The 14117-nt window shown below is 40.3% G+C and overlaps 2 protein-coding genes and 1 long non-coding RNA gene across 4 annotated transcripts in view; 2 read left to right on the top strand and 1 right to left on the bottom strand.

The window, feature by feature from the left end:
* Positions 1–114: 114 nt before the first annotated feature.
* Positions 115–4729, bottom strand: LOC124034182 (serine/threonine-protein phosphatase PGAM5, mitochondrial-like). Of its 2 annotated transcripts, none has more exons than XM_046347026.1 (6): positions 4144–4729; positions 3768–3943; positions 3448–3573; positions 1274–1362; positions 969–1165; positions 115–726 (listed from the first exon to the last, which is right to left on the bottom strand). In XM_046347026.1, the coding sequence occupies exons 1-6, from the start codon at positions 4374–4376 to the stop codon at positions 576–578; spliced, it is 972 nt and encodes a 323-aa protein (XP_046202982.1). In that variant the 5' UTR covers positions 4377–4729; the 3' UTR covers positions 115–575. The 2 variants fall into 2 exon arrangements, with proteins under 2 accessions (XP_046202982.1, XP_046202984.1); XM_046347028.1 differs by having other exon boundaries at positions 969–1102; positions 4144–4728.
* Positions 4730–4773: 44 nt separating this feature from the next.
* On the top strand, positions 4774–6503 carry LOC124034183. Its single transcript, XR_006838534.1, has 3 exons — positions 4774–4878; positions 5661–5750; positions 6260–6503. It is a non-coding gene; the product is annotated as an uncharacterized LOC124034183 (long non-coding RNA).
* Positions 6504–12299: 5796 nt separating this feature from the next.
* The window catches only part of LOC124034180 (palmitoyltransferase ZDHHC8B-like), a 92366-nt gene continuing 90548 nt past the window's right edge, over positions 12300–14117 (top strand). Inside the window, exon 1 of the mRNA XM_046347022.1 lies at positions 12300–12553. Coding sequence (XP_046202978.1) covers positions 12450–12553 — 104 coding nt within the window. The 5' untranslated portion in view covers positions 12300–12449. The remainder of the gene's footprint in view (positions 12554–14117) is intronic.

The raw sequence follows: 14117 nt of genomic DNA, 5'->3' as shown, positions 1-14117 counted from the left end.
CTAAGGTGCATTGGATTTGCTGTTAAGTCTTGAGACAATGTCTCAGCTTGAGCTAAACCCTATTTTAAGACTGTACGAGTACTTATTTGGCGTACTACTGAGGAACACAAAACATTTACATGTCTCCTTTATTGCATGTTTCTACTGAATACAACAACTATCTAAACCTCAAACCTTGATCCAAATACAAAAGTACTGAGCATAAACATTTACAGCATTAAGGTAAATATGCCATACAAATTTAGAATGGTTTTGGTTTTAAAATCCTTCAGTCCCTCAACTCTTATACCCTTTACATTCATAATGAGTGGGCACTGGCAGTCATCCCATCAGCTTTCGGAGTTCAGTGATTGGCTACAGCAACAGTTCATACTGTATACTCCCCTTTTGCACTGTAGTTGGCACAGGAGTTGATGACAAAACACCACATAAAAGTATGTCGAAGTTACAAAAATAAAACCAAAAGTAACTTTCAAGACACTTAAGGAGAAATCAAGAGCCATTCAGTTCACCCTGTGACCGAAATCTAAAGCTCCCCGGGAGAGAACGAGTGAATACTGTAGGTGGAACATTTCTCAGGTCCGTGTGAGTTTGTCTGGGGGCATAAACCCTGAGTCTCCCAGTGTCCTCAGTGCCACTCTGCCGCTGGGGCGCACAGTGAGCCAGGTGATGCTGCCGTTGTTCAGGCCCATCCTCAGCCAGCCCTCTGGGGGAAACTGCAGAGCCCTGAGACACATAGGGAGGGATAGAGGAGCCTGTAAGATCCACCAAAACACCCAAATGAGAGCTGGTCGATTTTTTCAAAACAAATATTCACATGTATCATGTGATGTTGAAACACACATCATCATAGTCATGAAATACAAAAAGACATCAGCAAGACAGTGAAATTGCTAGACAAAGTAATGTCGATTGGCATCTTGTTGAATGAGGCTTTGAGCCCAGCTTGCCTGGGGAGACCAACACACCTGCACACGAAATAGCGGATGACATTGGCATGACAGACGATGATCTCGTAGCTGTCCTCCTTCTGCTTGGGGTCAGCGCGGTGGATGTAGCGACGGAAGGCAGCCTCGATCCGGGCCCCGTCCTCGTGGTACTGCTGTAGAGCGGTAGAGGTCCACAGTGGTAGTGTCAGGCGAGGGTTTGAGATGACCTCTGACCTCTCATTGGAATACATTGCATTGAATTATGTATTGAATGATGCAGACAGCAGTAACTAATAAGTGAAACTAAACAGGAAGTAAGTAGGACAGAGAATTGGGCATCTCACCACAGCGTCAGGCTTCCAGTGATTAACAGGAGGCACAGGTTCGATGGGTGCTCCTTCTCTCAGCAAATCACAGCTCACCAGCTCTACCCCTAAATCAAAAACAGATCAGAAGATGAGTTAGTTAGTGGTGAGTAGTGAAATGCTTATCTATGATGCTTAATGACAATATTTACATCTGAAAATCTGAGATCAAAGCTTCTGAAGCTGTTATCAGAGGTATAACCTTGGTATCAGGTGACGAACAATGTCTTCAGGAAGTATTCACACACCTTGACTTTTTCCACATTTCGATGTGTTACAAAGTGGGATTAAAATGGTTTTAATAGTCATTTTTGTCAACGATCTACACAAAATACTCTAAATGTCAGTGGTAGAAAATTGATAACATTTGGAGAAAAAAAAGTTGAAAAATAAAACACTAATATACAGTATCCTGATTGGATAAGGTTTCAACCCCCTGAGTCAATACATGTTAGAATCACCTTTGGAAGTGATTACAGCTGTGAGTCTTTCTGGGTAGGTCTCGAAGAGCTTTGCACACTTGGATTGTGCAACATTTGCCCATTATTCTTTTCAAAATTATTCAAGCTCTGTCAGATTGGTTGTGGATCATTGCTCGACAACCATTTTCAGGTCTTGCCATATATTTTCAAGCAGATTTAAATAAAATTTAAAAAATTCAGCCTTATTCACCGTCTTCTTGGTAAGCAACTCCAATGTAGATTTGGCCTTGGGTTTTAGGTTATTGTCCTGCTGAAGGGTTAATTCATCTCCCAGTGTCTGCTGGAAAGCAGACTGAGCCAGGTTTTCCTTTAGGATTTTGCCTGTGTTTAACTCCATTCCGTTTCTTTTTCATCCTGAAAAACTTCCCAGTCCTTAACGATTACAATCATACCCATAACATGATGCCGCCACCACTATGCTTGAAAATATGGAGTGGTACTCTGTAATATGTTGTATTGGATGTGCCCCAAACATAACACTGTCAGTTAATTGCGTTGCCACATTTTTTTGCAGTATTACTTTAGTGCCTCGTTGCAAACAGGATGCATGTTTAGGAATAGTTTTATTCTGCACAGGGTTCATTCTTTTTACTCTGTCAATTAGGTTAGTATACAATGTCATCCTCAGTTTTCTCCTATCACAGCCATTAAACTCTAACTGTCTTAGTCACCATTGGGATCATGGTGAAATCCCCAGGTTTCCTTCCTGTCAGGCAACTGAGTGAAGAAGGATGCCTGTATCTTTCTTGTGACTGAGTGTATTGATACACCATCCAAAGTGTAATTAAATACCTTCAACATGTTCAAATGGATATTCAATGTCTGCCAGGTGCCCTTTGCGAGGCATTGGAAACCTCCCTGGTCTTTGTGGTTGAATCTGTGTTTGAAATTCACTGCTTTGCTATTTTATTAGGATCCCCATTAGCTGTTGCGAAAGCCACAGCTACTCTTCCTGGGGTCCGCACCAAACACGACATAATACAGAACATTAATAGACAAGAACAGCTCAAGGACAGAACTAAATACATGTAAAAGCTTGATTGAGGGACATTACAGATAACTGTATGTGTGGGGTACAGAGATGAGACAGTCATCCAAAAATAATGTTAGACACTATTATTGCACAGAGTCCATGCAATTTATTATGTGACTTGTTAAGCACATTTTTACTTGTGAACGTATTCAGCCTTGCCATAACAAAGGGGTTGAATACTTACTGACTCAAGGCATTTCAGCTCTTTATTCATTTGTAAAAATGTCCAAAAACATAATTCCACGTTGGCATTATGGGGTACTTATTGTGTGTAAGCAAGTCACACAAAATCTCAATTGAATCCATTTTCATTTCAGCCTGTAACAACAAATGTGGAAAAAGTCAAGGGGTGTGAATACTTTCTGAAGGAACTGTAAATATCTGCACCATGAATAGCAGCAGAGTGCAGGCTTTTGCTCCAGCTCTACACAAACACACCTGATTTGACCAAATGGTCTATCGATACAACCAATCCATGTTCTGAAGTCAAAACGTGATTCTAAAGTTGAATCAGGAGAGTTAGATTAAGGCTGTACAGCACTGGTTAGTCTTGTGGAACCAGACAAGCGTGTCTCTGAATATTGTATAGACTCTGGCATATGCCTCAGCTGTAGAGTCTGCCTGTCTAGGGTTCTGACCTGGGAGGTACTTGCTGATGATGTTGGCCGTCTCGGTGGCCCTGGCCATAGTGGAGTAGACCATGATGTCATACTTCAGCCCCAGGGCAGCCAGCCGCTGGCCAGTAAACTCAGCCTGCTCCCGACCTGCAGAACACCAACACATGGTCCCATAAATGAGCAGGATGTACTTGTATACCACTTTCACCACCTCTAATAAGTGCTGCTGAATATGCTCTTGTTATCCACTGAAACGCAACTGTGGAGCTGTAGAGTGGAGAACTAGGTCTATGTGTCACGCTTTCAGCAACATGAATACATAGCAGAACCGGGTACAGAACCTAAAGGGGTGAGGATTCTCTCATGGTCTCCATTCCCACTCAGGTTGTACTGGGAGTGCCTGATGAAAAGGATGTTGCGTGTGGCTTTGGGTTTGCCATTCTCCTGCTCTGAGCTCGGGTCTTCACTGCTGTTCTCCTTCTTCTTCCCATTTGTAAACAGTGGGGACGGGTCCCGCCTAGTACAGTCCAGAGGGAACAAATCAGTTGCGTGTGTTGTGCCCAGAGAAGTCATCTGTCAGTCTGTCAACATGTTGCTAGCTGCAAATATCAATCAATCACACTCAGCGTAGACTAAACTACTTGACCCACATCCCATCAGACCCCTCTTATGTTTTACAGTAGTCTGCATCAGATTTAGCTAATGAAGCAGGCATACTTATCCCAGTTGAAGTCCCAGGCATGTCCAGTAGATGCAACCGTGTGGTTCCCCGTTGACCATGTCGCTGGCTGTGCAGCTTGGAGAATATTGAACCGACTCCACTGACCAGATCGCTCTCCTTGCGTACCACCGAAATAGTCACGGGATTCGGCTGCGGCAGCCGCCACAACCAGCACCGCTGATCCGCCAGCGAATCCACACACGAGTTTGATTGTCCTCCGATATGACATGTTGTAAAAACCTAGCGATGATATGCAATTTGTGTTCGCTAGGTAGCGGGCTAAATGGCTAATGACGCCCAATGTGTAGAGCGATTTCGGAATGTAGCATCCAGCGGTCTCGAAGAGCGGCTAATCCAGACCTAGCTAGGTCCGCCTCTCTGGTCAGTGGATTTACACACTTTCTAGGTACAGGGACACAGCAAATACCCTCCAACGACACTTTAATCGCCAGCTAAAAATAACTCCAGTCCAGATTATGAAGCTATTTCGAATCACTTATCTCGCAGGCTTGAAGATAAACCAAAAGGAAAACACACAGGGCTTGGACGTACGGTGCCTCGCTAGAGCCAAAAAAACAGCTAGCGAAGATATTACGATACGCGAATGTCGCGGAACAAAACGAACAAATCAAATAATGCATCACTAGAGGGAGCTCACAGTTTTAAAAAGGATGAAAACTTCAGAAGACTGGGGAAATCGGACAAAGATGGTGGAGATTCTTATTGTAATGGTAATGTCTTTCGGGGTGGGGGGGGGGGGTCAGTGTCAGATCAGGTCTGACACAGTAAAGACCAATTAGTGGGGGAAGAAAATAGAAGCAGCGTCGGTAGCCTACTTTCACATTATGATATTATGATATTAATAACAAAAAATTGCATTCAAATTTCAAGATTACATGTCACATGCACAAGTACAGTTAAAGGGCTTTCTTACAAACTCATAGACCTACAATGCAATTACATTTAAGTCATTTAGCAGACGCTCTTATCCAGAGCGACTTACAAATTGGTGCATTCACCTTATGACATCCAGTGGAACAGTCACTTTACAATTATTAATTCATAACAATGTATTACTAGAAAAAAAAAACATGAGAAATAATAAGAAATATGAAGGGATACTGGAGTGATGGAGGTAGATATGTAAGGTGACTAGGCAACAGGATAAAAGATAAGCAGAGTAGCAGCAGCTTGTATGTGAGTGGGTGTGCAGGTGTGTAGTGTATAAATGTGTGTGCAAATTATGTGTGAGTGAGAAAATGATGGACAAATGATGAGTGACTCAAAACAAATGATGAGTGAATTTTTTTCAATGTGCAAACGTAACAAAATACAATATAGGCTATAAATCCATTTATTCAAGCATTTTTTAATTAAATGTAAATAATGCCTAAAAATATAGTTTGAGATAAACGTGTGGTCCCTGTCTGTAACCTGAGCATCACAGCCTCTTTGTTTATGGCGGCGTTTACACAGGCAGCCCAATTCTGATCTTTTTCCCCACTATATTCAGGGTTCTTCAACGTTTTATTGCCAAGCGAACCCCCTCAGGGAACCCCTCTCAGGCAAAACAGAACCCCCCGGGACCGCCATCATACGTTAGGTAAAATAATTTTTTCACATGTCTTGTCTTATTAGGTGAATGATAATGCCAAGGAAAAGTAATCAACATTTTAAAATGAATAGATTTGGGAGAGTTTTTCATTATGTTGACCTCCCCACATTATAATTGGAAGAGGAAGTGTAAACTATAACATAGCCTATTAGCTAGAAAGGTAACTCTAAACACATCTTTGCTAAGAGCAGCTGTTTAGCTGGTTAGCCATGTGTTGTCATAAAATAATGTCCTGGTTCAGAAAGCTTACCAGAAGCCAGCAGCATTTGCCACACTGGTAGCCTATTCACTGGTGATTTTTCAAAGCCTATGTCAGACACTCCGGTGAGTGTAATTGGCTTTAATGAGTTTAATTTGCTTAATATTAGAGTTGAGAAATACACTTGACATCATTAGAAAGAAAATATTATTATAGGTATGTCATTCAAAATGTGTTTATTCTGTTGTTGCTAGCGACATGCATAATTAAAAAATAACATTTTGTGCACCCCCTGCAGTACCTCCGTGGACCGCCGGTTGAATACCCCTGCACTTTTGACCAATCACATCAGATCTTTTCACAAAATATCAGGAGAATTGGACTGCCTATTTTAACGCAGGCTATAGGCTCCACCTTTCAAGTGGTTCTCTGTCCTCACTCGCAGGCTGGATCGCTAGTGGGATTACCAATTACCGTTCTCCTGGCAGCAGGATATTATGCTGGTACATCGCGATTCGGATTTGTTTTCTTCAAAATAAGAGTTCCCCTACAAAGACATGCTAAACTTTTGAAATATCGATTTAGTTTTTGCATATCAGTACAGTACATCTGTTTTTCACAGCATTGCAACCACCTTTATAAAAATGTATGGATCATTTTACGTACTTTTATTTTTAATATTGTACTGTTTATACCAGCATTTCTTTAGAAAGTTTACACCAATACTGGTATATTGAAAGCTATTGGGCTTGTTCAACATTGCAGCTAACAGTGATCGCAACTGCCGACTGACTGATCTACAAATCACCTTCCATCATAAATAACACCTCATTGTTACTTGTAGATCAGTCAGTCAGTCACAATTTACCCATGTTAAATTACTATTTTGATCCTCTCGAACACAGCCAATGTGTAGGCTAAGTGAAAATAAATACACCTTTAATCAAATATAAGTCATTGGAATTAGTCAATAGAGTCTACAAAACTTAAATTGGTCTATTATGCTGGGCAACGGGTTTAATAAAGAATGCTGGTGACTCCTTACTCCACCCATCTCATTCACTGCACTGCAATACACTGCATATTAATTACATATTGGCTAAAAGAGAAGAAAAAATACTATGTGCCGATGTAAACGTGGATTGGGAGTACTCAGTAGGGTCTGTAGAATCTATATACACTCAGTGGCCAGTTTATTGTACAAACCCATCTAGTACCAGGTCGGACCCCCCTTTGCCTCCAGAACAGCCTGAATGCTTCAGGGCATGGAAACATTGCTCAATTGGTATCAAGGGACCTAATGTGTGCCAAGAAAACCCCATTACACCACCAGCCTGTACCATTGACACCAGGCAGGATGGGGCCATGGACTTATGCTGCTTATGCCAAATCCTGACTCTGCCATCAGCATGGCGCAACAGGAACCGGGATTCGTCGCACCAGACAATGTTTTTCCACTCCTCAATTGTCCAGTGTTGGTGATCGCGTGCCCACTGGAGCTGCTTCGTCTTGTTTTTATCTGATAGGAGTGGAACCCAGTGTAGTCGTCTGCTGCAATAGCCCATCCGTGACAAACTGCGCTGTTATTTACCTGTTTCGGGCCCGCCTATTAAATTGGACGATTCTTGCCATTCTCCTTCGAATTCTCATCAACAAGCTGTTTTCGCCCACAGGACTGTTGCTGCCTGGATGTTTTTTGTTTGTCGCACCACTGTCGGCAAACTCCAGACACTGTCGTGCGTGAAAAGCCAAGGATGCCGGCCGTTTCTAAGATACTGGAACTGGCATGCCTCGCACCGATGATCATACCACGCTCAAAGTTGCTTAGGTCACTCGCTTTGCCTATTCTAACATTCAATCGAACAGTAACTGAATGCCTCAATGCCTGTCTGCTTGCTTTATATAGCAAGCCATGGCCAAGTGACTCACTGTCTGTAGGAGTGAACCATTTTTGTGAACGGGTGGTGTGCCTAATAAACAAACTGGCCACTTAGTGTATGGTGTTATTTCATGGGGGACTGAGTTCTAAATGCCCAGCAGCAGTATACATACTCAAACACATGAGGCAAACCTTTTAGTCAAAATTAAAATGTAATGCTTTCAGAACAACAATGAAGACAATTATTTAGAGGTAATATCTAACAGGTTAGCAGTATACAGTGAAGGCATTTTACATTTGAGTCATTTAGCAGATGCTCTTATCCAGAGCAATCAGGGTTAAGTGCCTTGCTCAAGGGCACATTGGCAGATTTTTCACCTAGTCGGTGCAGGGATTCAAACCAGAAACCTTTCAGTTACTGCCCCAATGCTCTTAACCGCTAGGCTACCTGCCGTCCAAGTACAGTAGGCATAGGCCTATTAACTCGTTTTCAAAAAACAATAACAGAGACAAGATTATTTACATGTTATATTGTGATTAATATCACTCAATGTCAGCAAAGACATTTTCTGTACAGTTTTATATGCATTACAAGAAACACTCTTCTGTATTCTTTAAGCTTAAAAGCTTAACTTCTTTCAACTAAGTAATATCCCTTCCGATAACTAATGTAAAACATATTTTCGCTTGCCATTGTAACAAAGCGTATTCACATTGCGCTCTAATAAAACTGCGTTAGAGAACAAGCACACATAAACACCACTACTATTACCGTTTGACTGTTTTCTAAAATGGGGGCACTGATAAGAAAATTCATAGTTTAGTGTTACATCCACCACAACCCCACGCATTGCTAGATACTGTAATGCCAGATATTTTATGAATTGGAAGTAGTGTATCCTCAAATTCTTTTTCATACTGGCTTAAGGAATCAATAATTTTCAGATTTAATTTAAGCAATTACTACTACTAACTTTATGTCGCATATCTATGCCTATTACTGTCCAACGTGACTTTTAGTTCACAGGCACTATCACATGCTTATGCTGCATTCAAAACAACTGGGAACTTGGAACTGGGAACTTGGAAATCTCAGACTTCCGACTTCAGTGGATTCAAAACTACTGGGAACTCGGAAAACACAAACTCTGACTGGGAAAAATCTATTTGAACGGTCATCCAAGATCACTGTCGTCATGATTTGACCTCGTATTTTTCCTAATTCCCAGTTGTTTTGAACGTGGCATTAAAATCCCACCAGATGTTGTCCATTCTAGGCTCATTTGGCATAACCTCTTTGTTGCCAATAAACAGACTGTATTCGCTGACTCTCAAAATACGCAGGGCATATTAACACAATTTGTTTGTCTCCCCATGTCTGTTAGATTAAACAAGGTTTTCCTCTAGGATTTTGCCTGTGCTTAGCGCTAATCCATGTATTATTATCCCCCCAAAATGCTGTGGTCCTTTGCGATTACAAGCATACCCATAACATGATGCAGCCCTGACTATTTTAAAGTCACCATTGGCCTCATGGTGAAATCCACGAGCGGTTTCCTTCCTCTCCGCAACTGAGTTAGGAAGGACGATATATATTTGTAGTGCCTGGGTGTCTTGATTCACCATCCAAAGTGTAATTAATAACTTAATCATGCTCAAAGGGATATTCAATGTTTTTACCCATCTACCAATAGGTGCCCTTTGCGAGGCATTGGAAAACCTTGTTTTTGAGGGACGTTACAGATAATTGTATGTGTGAGGTACAGAGATAAGTTAGTCGTTCAAAATCATGTTAAACACTATTATTGCACACAGAGTGAGTCCAGGCAACTTATTATATGACTTGTTAAGTACATTTTTACTCATTGACCTATTTAGGCTTGCCATAACAAAGGGGTCAGATACTTATTGACTCAAGACATTTCAGCTTTTAATTCTTAATTCATTTGTAAACATTTATAAAAACAAAAACAAATTTTTTTTTTCTTTGACATTATGGGGTATTGTGTGTGTAGGCCAGTGACACAAAACCTCAATCCATTTTAAATTCAGGCTGTAAGACAACAAAATGTGGGGGAAAGTCAAGGGGTATGAATACTTTCTGAAGGCACTGTACAGTATGTCTCTTTGGTAGGCTATGTACAAAGTATGTATGTTAACAATACAGTCATCAACCTGTTATTTATCCCCGAAATACAAATGTTTTGTATTTTTGAAGGTTTCCTCACTGATATCTGTGCTGTTCTTGTTTAGCAGTACTTTTAAATACGTTGATGAAAATCTCTTTAAATATCGGGTGAGAAGGTCAGACCAAATAGGAATTAGACCAAAATAGATCAAATTTGGAATTACCAGAAGAACGTTTTTCAAAAGCTTGTCTAACAGATGTTCTGAACAGTACTGGTTTCTCTCAGTGCATTGTGCTCTATCAATGCCTTCAAAGGTTTGTTTCTGTATTTTGTCAAAGCATTCAAAGAAAGGAGATTTCACTTGTTCACTATATACTGTACAGTGAACTCCAAAATTATTGGGACAGTGACATTGTTTGTTTTGGCTCTGTACCCCAGCACATTAAAATTATATGATGACTGTGGTTAAAGTGCAGACTGTCCGCTTTAATTTGAGAGTATTTTCATCTATATCGGGTGAACCATTTCGAAATTACAGCACTTTTTGTACATAGTCCCCCTCTTTTAGGGGACCAAACGTATTGGGACAAATTCACTTGTGTATTAAAGTAGTAAAAAGTGTAGTATTGGGTCCCATATTCATAGCACGCCACGACTACATCAAGCTTGTGACTACAAATTTGTTGGATGCATTTGCTTTGTGTTTTGGTTGTGTTTCAGATTATTTTGTGCCCAATTGAAATGAATGGTAAATAATGTATTGTTTCATTTTGGAGTCACTTTTATTGTAAATAAGAATAGGATATGTTTCTAGACACTTCTACATTCATGTGGTAATGTGGATGCTACCATGATTAGAGATAATCCTGAATGAATCATGAATATGTGAGAAAGTTAGACACGCAAACGTCTTACCCCTCACCATTACAATAACAGGGGAGGTTAGCATTTTCCTGTTGTTGAGGGGGTGTATTATATTAATTATTCACGATTCATTCAGGATGATCCATAATCATGGTAGCATCCACAATAATGTAGAAGTGTCTAGAAACATTATAACCAAATACTTTACTTTTTACTTCAGAAATAAGTGAATTTGTCCCAATACATTTGGTCCCCTAAAATGCGGGGACTATGTACAAGAACGGTTCACCTGTTATGGATGAAAATACCCTCAAAATAAGTCTGCACTTTAAACCTCTTAGTCATTGTATCATTTCAATGTGCTGGAGGAGTACAGAGCCAAAACAGTAACAAATGTGTCACTGTCCCAATACTTTTGGCATTCACTGTATACCACTTTCAAATTCATCAGCAAATGGTGTTCATCAAAGGATTTACAATCTGGATTTTCTGGGTCAGTTTTTTAGGTCTAATGTTTGTGTTGGTTTCTTGATTTTGTTAATAGAGCTGCTTCCTAATGTGGAATTATGTCTGCTACCAAGACCTATGCAAACATCAACAATGTCACAAATGTCAGCAAGATTTGTGGAATTCATGCCCATCCGGTTCCTGTATTCCTTCTTACTGCACTCGTCTACAGAGTTGACCAGCTTGTTGCATTAAATTACTTTTACATGCTGGTATGACACAGAAATCTAGATCTTATGGAGTTGCCTCTCCTTTCACTGATTTCCAACTTTGTCTCAAATACTCGCGTACCCACTGAAGACAAGATAGAAGTGGGTCGATGAAATCCAGTGGATGATTTTTTAATTTTTTTGCATACCGAGGTTAAAAGGATTTCTGTATCTGTCAGCTAAAACACGATTCAACTCTTCAGGCAGGAAAATGCTCCCTGAATGCAGCAATGTAGCAGTGCAATGGACCTAATCACTATTCATTTGCACAGGTACTATGTTGCTACCACACACATCCCTTTCTTTATTCTATACTGCATTTGGTAACTGCCCTATTGTTCTCTGGGTATGCTCCTCACTAATCATACCTGCAACTGGAACGGAACCATTGGACTATGTTACTACAATCTCATTGTATAATAGCCTTTTATTTTACATTTATTTTAGACTTGGGTGGCATCCAGGGGCATCCCAAGTGTTTTGTCAAATCATGTCAGTCAATCAAATAATGTTTTTTTTTTAACAAATGTAAAAGTTTTTCTATACATTTCTTCTTGCATTTGCTTATAAGCACAATACAAATCGACATTGATTAAAATATATTATCTTTTGATTGAGTTATCCACCTTGCAATATGTTGAAATGCGGACTTTTATTTTTGAAGGTTTCCTCATTACCATAGTAAAGTGACATCGGTAGTGCTGCTTGCAGAAAAGTAGTGGATTTCCAAGCTTTTGGAGCGCTGTATTTTCTGCCTGTCTATATTTGGATCTGTGTGCGTTTAACGGCAGTAAATACGGATTGGCTGAATCGTTAATTATAGATATTGCAGACTGGATCTTTACATATGTATACTATCTCCAATTGGAATAAATAATTGAGGAATGTGGAAATTACAGAATGCCCAACAGCGTTGGAAAGAGATTTAAACCCACCAAATACATCCCGGTATCCACTGCTGCCACTCTTCTTGTGGGATCCACCACCTTATTCTTCGTTTTTACGTAAGTTTGAATTGTTTAGTAAGTCTTATAGGCTATCCTTCTGTCAATGCCTTACACACAATAAAGAGTTTCATATTCGGATCAGTAGCATAGGTCCGACGATATGATTGGTAACCAATGACTATTGCTGTTAGAAGTTTTTGTTGCAGGATTTTAGACCGCTTTTCCGGGACGGACCTTTATGCTATTATGAATGGTTTTATAAATGTGGACTGTGCACTGCATCACCTACAGTTATTATTGATATTCGACTCGTTTTGGTAGTCTTGTTAGGCTGGGTGTGTCGAAGCATTATGGCAGGAACTTCTATATGTGTTTTCCAAATTCATTTTTTCTACAATAAACTTCATAGTTGGACAGCCAACTCAAGCTTGAAGTATTCTAGGAGGTAGGCACATAGCGGCAATAGGTTACTGTGTAGCCATAGGCCGCCATACTTGCCAGTTAGTTGCCCCGTCTTTAGTTCTTCGGGCACAGCAAACAAGTAACACAGCGGTGAATTGTTATTTTGTTGCAACTGGTAGGCTACTTTGAATATGGGTGTGTCCAATATTGATTAGAAATACTGATTCGCCCTCGGTACCTACATCAAAGTACTTCATGTATAACGGGCAAGTGCATATGTGCGCTCTGAAGATTTTAGTGGTGAGAGCTCTACCACTGCACCTTCATTATGGAAATGTGTGTTGTTTACAGCGAGTGACGTTTTTCTGAAGGTTATTTTTCCACCCAGATTTGTTTCGGTTTTTTTTACATATCCGTTTTCCCATGGTTATCTATTGCATTCCTGATTGACCCCGTGATCTACTTTCAAGTGCATAATTTATTGACATATAGACTAACAATCTGATTGTACACTTTTAAGTACAGCCTAGGCCTGCTGTACATTTGAATCTGCACTCAAGAGTCTATTTGCTTATGGAGACTAGTGGTTTGACTGAACTGGTATGATCTCGTGGTTCAGCTGTCAGAGATGTGAGCACTAAATTCATTAGGGCATTGCATGAATGAAGAGACCTATAGGCTTAGGCCACTGTATGATATTCATATACAAACACATGTAAAGGAAGAGAAGCTTTAGGCGTAGCCCCAGAGAGAGATATGCCGGTGGCATGCTACGACCCCGACGTCTATTTCTTTACTCTTGTCAGATAGGCTACTGCATCTACTATAGAGATATACAGTGTAGGTGTACAGGAGGCTAATTTGTTATTTTTTTAAATCAGAATATTTTTGATAAAGATAAGCATTATATTGTTAGATCATAGGAGTAGGATACCTGGGGCGGCAGGTAACCTAGTGGTTAGAGTGTTGGGCTAGTAACTGAAAGGTTGCACGATCGAATCCCCAAGCTGACAAGTTAGAAAATCTGTTCTATCCCGGAACAAGGCAGTTAACCCACTGTTCTTAGGCCTTTATTGAAAGTAAGAATTTGTTCTTAACTGACTTGCCTAGTTAAATAAAATAATAATTTCGGGTAGGCCTAAAACACAACTGTCAGTTAGAGCGCCGGTGTGCACTGCCTTCATACCATAGGGCAGCAGAATAATAGGCTAATAGCCAC

The sequence above is a fragment of the Oncorhynchus gorbuscha genome, linkage group LG04, assembly GCF_021184085.1.
Source record: "Oncorhynchus gorbuscha isolate QuinsamMale2020 ecotype Even-year linkage group LG04, OgorEven_v1.0, whole genome shotgun sequence".
NCBI classification, from domain to species: Eukaryota; Metazoa; Chordata; class Actinopteri; order Salmoniformes; family Salmonidae; genus Oncorhynchus; species Oncorhynchus gorbuscha.
The sequence above is the reverse complement of the archived record's forward strand: the minus strand, read 5'-3'. Positions and strand labels throughout refer to the sequence as shown.